At 43.1% G+C, this 6,929-nt stretch overlaps 1 protein-coding gene across 1 annotated transcript; it reads right to left on the bottom strand.

The window, feature by feature from the left end:
* Positions 1-219: 219 nt before the first annotated feature.
* CAMLG (calcium modulating ligand) lies at positions 220-6,860 on the bottom strand. Its single transcript, XM_040574011.1, has 4 exons — positions 6,566-6,860; positions 4,817-5,271; positions 4,015-4,080; positions 220-2,834 (listed from the first exon to the last, which is right to left on the bottom strand). The coding sequence occupies exons 1-4, from the start codon at positions 6,729-6,731 to the stop codon at positions 2,643-2,645; spliced, it is 879 nt and encodes a 292-aa protein (XP_040429945.1). The 5' UTR covers positions 6,732-6,860; the 3' UTR covers positions 220-2,642.
* Positions 6,861-6,929: the final 69 nt, after the last annotated feature.

Here is a 6,929-nt window from a genome sequence, read left to right as displayed (position 1 = left end):
TGCAGCTCACAGACAGACTCATGGCAACCCCACTTCACGCCCGTGGGTCTGCACCCCACTGTGGTTCCTCCCGAGCGGCTGCTCCACGTTCAGGTGCCCAGCCACAAGGCCCAGCCACCGGCACACGAAAATCTCCCTCACCGCCCGAAGACACTCGATAATCCGTGACTTCTGCAACAGGCAGCGGCAGGATGACAAAGTCAGACCATCACGGAAGGGGGTAACAAATATAATTTTAATAGAAAACAATAAGTTCAGCAATATACATTAAATAACATACACAGAGAAGATAAGTTAAAATGGAATGAAGGAGGTTCGGCTCTTGTCCAAGGATGAAGTCATTCAGCAAAGGTCCCATCCGGGCTCTCTTCCCCTTCCTTAGCAGGCAGGGAGACTGCTTCCCAGTCCCATTTTGAAGTTCATCAGGTAAAAACAAGTGCTTACAGACTGAGTTCCAGATGAGCTCTCCTGGCATTTCTTTCACCACTTGAGAAAACAACCTGCTTGGTTTTCCTTTGCATGAAAGGACTGCATAAGGGGTTGCATGAAAACACAATGGGTGCATCACCTTTTTTTTTTTATTATTATTATCTAGGTGATTTGGATTAATTTTTCTATGCCCAGAATTAAAATATATTGCTTTTTTGCAGATGGTAGTAGATGGTATTTTTTGCAATTTGTTTGTACTACAGTTGGGCATATAAACAGAGGGTCAGAACAACGGTAACTTTTGAGCAAACTCATTATTTACATATTTTAACCTTAATTTGAATGTCAGCTATTTCAATTTGCTGAAATTCTTTTCTTGTCTAATTCAGAAGCTTTAAATGTATTTACATTTGTACTAACAGACCTAAATCAGAATCTTTTACAGCCCAACCCTGGACACCTGTAATAAAACATTCTCTATAAAATAATCAGTAAAAAAATAAAAAAATGTCAAATCCAAACATAAGCTTCTTGCTTTCATGGCATAAACATACCTAACTCAGGAGTCAGAAATGCAGTGATAAAATTATAGCAGGAAGCTGTAACAGGAAAGATTATGCCAAAAGCAGGGCCATATATACTTTACAGAAGCATAATCAAGCACTTCTGCTCCCTAAAAAAATGCTGCAGTCAAATACCAAGGTAACTAGGTGTTTCTCTGATCTAAAATGGGGCATTAGCCTACATTACCTGAACGTCTAGATTCTACACAGAAAACTACAAGGTGAAAATAAGTTTAGCTTCAACAGAAACTTTCACAGATTAACAGCATTTAGGGCTGACTATTTGGAATGATACCTCCCTCCTCTCACTGTACAAAATTCTTATGAGATTGAAAATAAAAACGTTTACTAGTTTGCTGCTTTGCCCAGTGACAGGATTCACTTGTATTTGTCTTCTTTTTGGCTATGTGGTTGGACATCCACAGAAAAAACACGCTATTCTCTCTTCATACATGGATCTTTATGTGGGAGTCGATTCAAAACAACACACTACTTCTTATTTCATCATCACTTGTAGCATGTAGGATTTAAACAGGAATAGCTACCGAGATTTCATTGGGGCAATTTCAAAACCACAGAACAGAAGAGTCAGCAACTCAGTTAACATAAACAGCTCAGCTGAACCAAAGACCACATTTATGCAATTTGGTTGTAGTACTATTATGCAGCAGTAGCAGAACACCTAGGCAACTATGAACTGTCCGGTAATAAACAGAGGAAAAAATGCAGAAATGCCATATTCAACATGGTCTTATGCAGTCCTGAAAGAAAAATAGTTTTCCATATAACAGAGCAAATGTTTCGTATTGCAGGTCGGTTGCATAACTTTCCCCTCATGAGGTGAACTGTTGTTAAAAAAAAAAAAAAGGCATCAAAGGCATCAGAAAGAAGCACATTTACGAGCTACGCTAGGATGAGGCTGCTGGAAACTCACAAACAGACGTGATTAACAATTTTGTTTCTTCCTACTTTTTGATTAATGACATTTGTAAGCAACAGGACATTGGGCTTTTTTTTTCTTTCTTTTTTTTTTTTTTTTGCTTAGCTGTTTCGCACAATAACCATCAAATGAAATAAACAACAATCACAACAATGTATATAAGGCAAGGCTTAGGACAACAGTGGCATGTTTTGCCAACATTCTCCAGAAGCAGCTACTCAGTTCGACAATCTTAATTTGAACAACAGAATACAGGGCATTTTCATTTAGAGCTTTCTTAAAAATAGGATCAACACAAAATGAGCAGATCTTGTTAGCTACAGTCATTCTAGATATATATAAATAGTTCTGCTGAAAGGAATTCTATTCTCTTTGTTCTTACCAGAAAGAACAAAGGCAGCTTTGTAAATGTTTATGAAGGAGGGTGGGAAGGGTATCATCTTCCTGAACAAAAGAAATCATCCACTGACACTTGTATCCTATTCACATTTGTAGTGGGCAGACACAGTATTTAAATGAGCCAAACTAATACAACTGGCAGCCTGGGACCCTGCTGTTCTATTCCCAAAATTATTGGATTTAAGGCTCCTTTCAAGCATTCCAACAGGTAAGAATTTTAATTAAGGTTTAAACCTGTCTGCACAGTCAGACATTAAAGAAATACAGACTGGAAAGATTTAGTGTAACTACTGCATTGAATTCTACAGCCATCATGGTACTTCAGAACCAAAAAACAGAGCAAGTTCATGGCAAAAGATGAAAGTAAAGAAATAGACACAAAGGTCTGTGAAAACATCTCCCATTTTGCTGTAGGTGTCCATGGAGCGACTGATCACTTCTGCAGGGATTCCAGACAGTAAAAGAGCAGCAGTTAATACCGTCGTTTTCACCTTCTTCTCACTCTAAAAGAAAAACAAGAGTATGTTAGTTCTTCGGTTATAACCCAACTCTGTTTTACATACCACAAATGTGCCAGTTTCACACGCAGCCAGGAACATTCCAAATTCATCGGTAAGAACAGCACGTTGGACTGATTCCCTCTAGACATGCTGCAGGATTCACACCACCTTACTTATCCTAGCTACAGATTCATGCTGTGATGGATCTGATGGGGCTGAGCGAGAGGCTGATTAACAGCAGATAAAATTCATCGCAGCTGTTATGCCTACTTCGCACTGGCACTCCAAGCAGGCTGTGAAGTGGGGCTGTGCAGTAACTTCTGCATGTGTGGGAAGAGTCCCAGACAAGGGCAACCTGCGTGTAAGAATCCAAGCCAGGCGCCTTCACTGGCAGAACAGGATTAATCCCATCACACTACTTGGCAAAAGACACCGTTACTTTCCAATGCAGAAAAAAATGATTTAGGATTGAAAAGCAACTGCTCCTTTCTATTTTAGTATTAGTCCCTTTGGCAATTTTATCCTCCAAACTCAGAAATGCCCCAAAGGCCTTTTGAAAGCTATTCTTCTGTCCCTAACGTGAGAGATCCTGAGGATGCAAGGAAGCCTGATACCCCAAAAAACATAGTGGTTGAAAATTTTGGTAATATGATGATACTTGCTGGACACCTTAATTTAATCCAATCTAAATTAAGCATTCGAGAGTCTTTCTAGGTTTCATGAAAGAAAAATTCAGGAGAGCAAGCTGATTAAGGTCATCTCGGTATAACCACAGAAAAAGCAAATTGTGGAAAGGAATCACTTTAAATTCTGAAACTGAAAAGCTGATTGTAAAACCAGCAGGAGTGAGACCAAAAAGAACTAGCAAATGAGCTAGTGCAAATCTAAGGCTAATTCCCTTTTTGTTTTCACACACCAGCCTAGAACGACTACTATGTAGTTCAGTTTTCAATGATATACATAACTTCAAAAGAACAACCACTGCTTTACTCTGATTTTCTACAATTAATCTAGTATTCCTTTTAAAATGCAGAAGCTAAGCTATCAGCATTTGACAACTCTTAATTCTACAGTTTAAAACAACAGAATATATCATGTGCATTGGTCCTAAAACAACGCAATCTAAGCACAAGTTTAAATCGAAAACATTTGTAATTAATCTGATTTTGAAAAATTATTTTACCTTTGGAAAGTACTTGGACAGTCCCATGTAAGCAAGTTGTAGAGTAAGAAATGGTGCAAATATTGACTGAAGGAACAGAAAAGAATACATGAAGATTATCTTAGAAGTAACAGCTAAAACACAGGAATTTAATGCTTCTCAAATCATAAATTAAAATTAGATAGGTAAAGTATCTTGTGGAAAGTACCATCACTATTCTTGAATACTAAACACCTAAACAGCCAAGTCAAAAATATGGTTCTACCTTATTTGCTTTGGGCCTAGAATCTTGATATCGCACAACCACAGAGCCCTGTGTAAAAATGAGCCCAGTGATCCAGAAGGTGGCAGGCTGTACCAGCCACATACTTCTGTAGGATGTACAGGCAGGTATCTGGACTATTTAAGAACTATTTTTCTCAAAAGGTTGATAAATGAGTAGGATGTACTTATCATGCTACAACTGTTGTAGTTTTTACTCTATTATTCCTTTGTAAATTCCAAACTAGCAGAGCAGTTGACCCAAACTTGCCGGGGACTGAAGCAGCAACTATTCCAGTGTTTCTGCTCCTTAAACGCTATGGACCAAATGCGTGCAACTCTCAGCTTTTACCTAGTAGCTGTGCTAGATAACACAGATTTTGCCATGGTTATCATCTCAAAGTGTTGTTTTTTTACACTTTTATACAGTTGTTTGAAATGTAGAGTGCCTGAAGTTCACAACTCACTTGGCCCTAGATAAACAGTATTTCATGAGTGGGGTCCTAGGTTTACTGTAAAGTTGCAAAATAGAACAGGAGATTGTTTGCTTCCCTGAACTCACCAAGTACTTGCACACAAAAGCCCTGACTGCAATGGCAAGCAGAGCACATCCCACTAATCTAAAAATGCGGAAAGAGTCAAACTCCTCCACTGCATTCCCATTCTCTTGGCTCGGCTTCTCACTCATCAGCTGGTTCCTCAGCTTCAGAGCTTCATCAAATCTGGATAAGTATTGTTCTAATCCATGTCTAGGTGGCCGTGGTGCAGCTTCAGATGGCAATTCCCCTCTGTTACGGTGACGGAGCTCACTTGTGCCCTCATTGAGGAGCTCTGGGGTTTTACTGAACAAGTCCTTATCCCCTTTGAGGTCTACCATGCTGCCTGCGTGATCAGCTGTTCCGGCCATACTACAGACAGAATCACCGAGCACAATTCGTTTTGAAACCGAAGGAACAGGAAGGGAATTTGATTTATCTTGTTCGTGTTGAAGTTTTGATTCTCCGTGACTGTCATCATCTAAGGAAGAGAAACAAAAATACGGAGTTATGCACACTGGGTACTTAGAAAACACTTCAGCCATACTGGATCGAGGTCCAGGGCTGAAGTCTCCACTTCTGAAGTGAAAACACAGAATCATGATTATTAAATGTGCTAATTATTAATCATAAACCCATATGGATTATCTGAATACCAGTAAGCCTGTTTTATATAGAAATGGACTCAGATGAGAAATGACCTATTCAGAACAGATTTACGCTCTGACTTGTATTACACCATAGATCACGACGAAAAAGGAAGAGCACAGCAGGGGCCTGACCGAAAACCCATCAGCTTCACCAAAGTTATCCTTTTGCACAGCTGGACTCAGCGCCCTCCTGGCTCCCCTCCACCAGCCTGCAGAGACCCCTACGTGTATCACATGCTCTGCATTGCAGGGCACTTCTGGGAGCCGATGCTAGACCGACGGCCATGCAACGCCAACCAGAAGTCGTAGCTGTCAGTCAGCAGAAAAAGGAAGGCATGGGCTTTCCTAAGCAACACCACTGTATGCACGTGAGCAAAGACGTTATTCCAAATACATGGCGCAACATAAAAATATAGATTCAAAGACAGCGAATCACACAGAAAGAGCACTGAAGACTGACAAATGAGCAAGCGATAGAAGTATACTTTGGCTTGTTTTTCTCTTCTGTCAAAAGCAAAGCAGCAAAAACTTGCTCTGTATTAAACCTGAAAAGATGTTACAGCGACAGCGGTGATGACAGCAAACACAAACCAAGTCAAGAGGCATGCAGAACATTTCTGGTCCTGCTACAGAGGGTGAACCAACACTTAAAGAGTATTTTTCAGTACTAAAGCAGCTCGATTCATGGTTTACGGCCACCTTTGTAAATTGAAAGATAGGAAGTGTGACAGTCAGCTTCCTTAAAGTACCCACATGTGCTTATAAATGACCTGGCTATGAATCTGCAAGACAACTGCATGCCCGCCACAAACACCAAGTGACCGATTGTTATCCAAATGCCAGAAAACTTTGCTATATGAAGACACTGCCACGAGACCTTGCAGTGACGGACTGAAAACACGGGCACATTTCATCCTTCCTTCAGCTCAGGAAACCTCCCTGCAGGGCACTGACAGCTCGCTAGGTAAGAAAACCCAGAGGCCGGAGGGCCCGATCCCTGCGAATTTGGGGCGAAACCCGCGTTTCCCCCGGAGGAGCGGGGGCTCCGCGCTCCCCTCAGCGCAGCCCGGCCCAACGGCGCCCGGATCCCCCCTCAGGCGGCGGCGCCGCAGCCGCCCGGCTCACCCTTGGCCGCGGCGGGCCGGTGGAAGCCCATGATGCGGTTGATGCGCTCCTCCGAGTTCATCAGGAGCTTCCTCCGCCGCAGCTCGGCCCGGCGCTGCGAGGCCGAGAGCCCCGCGGGGGCCCCCGGGGTGGGCGCCGCCGCCGCCCCGCCGCCGTCCTCCTCCATCCCCTCAGCGCCGCACAATGGGGCCGCCCCGCCTCAGCGCGCAGGCGCCAGCGCCGCGCCCGCTTCCAGGTGCCGAAGCCGGCGCCGCCATGTCGGGAAAGGGCACGGGGGAACGGGGACGAGCCCGGCGCTCGCCGTGCTTCGGAGGCGCCGCGCCGGGCGCCGTGCCCGCAGCGAAGATGGCGGCCCCCGCCTCGG

This window comes from Cygnus olor, chromosome 14 (assembly GCF_009769625.2).
Source record: "Cygnus olor isolate bCygOlo1 chromosome 14, bCygOlo1.pri.v2, whole genome shotgun sequence".
Lineage (NCBI taxonomy): Eukaryota > Metazoa > Chordata > Aves > Anseriformes > Anatidae > Cygnus > Cygnus olor.
Note: the sequence above shows the minus strand (reverse complement) of the source record. Positions and strands in the feature narration are given on the sequence as shown.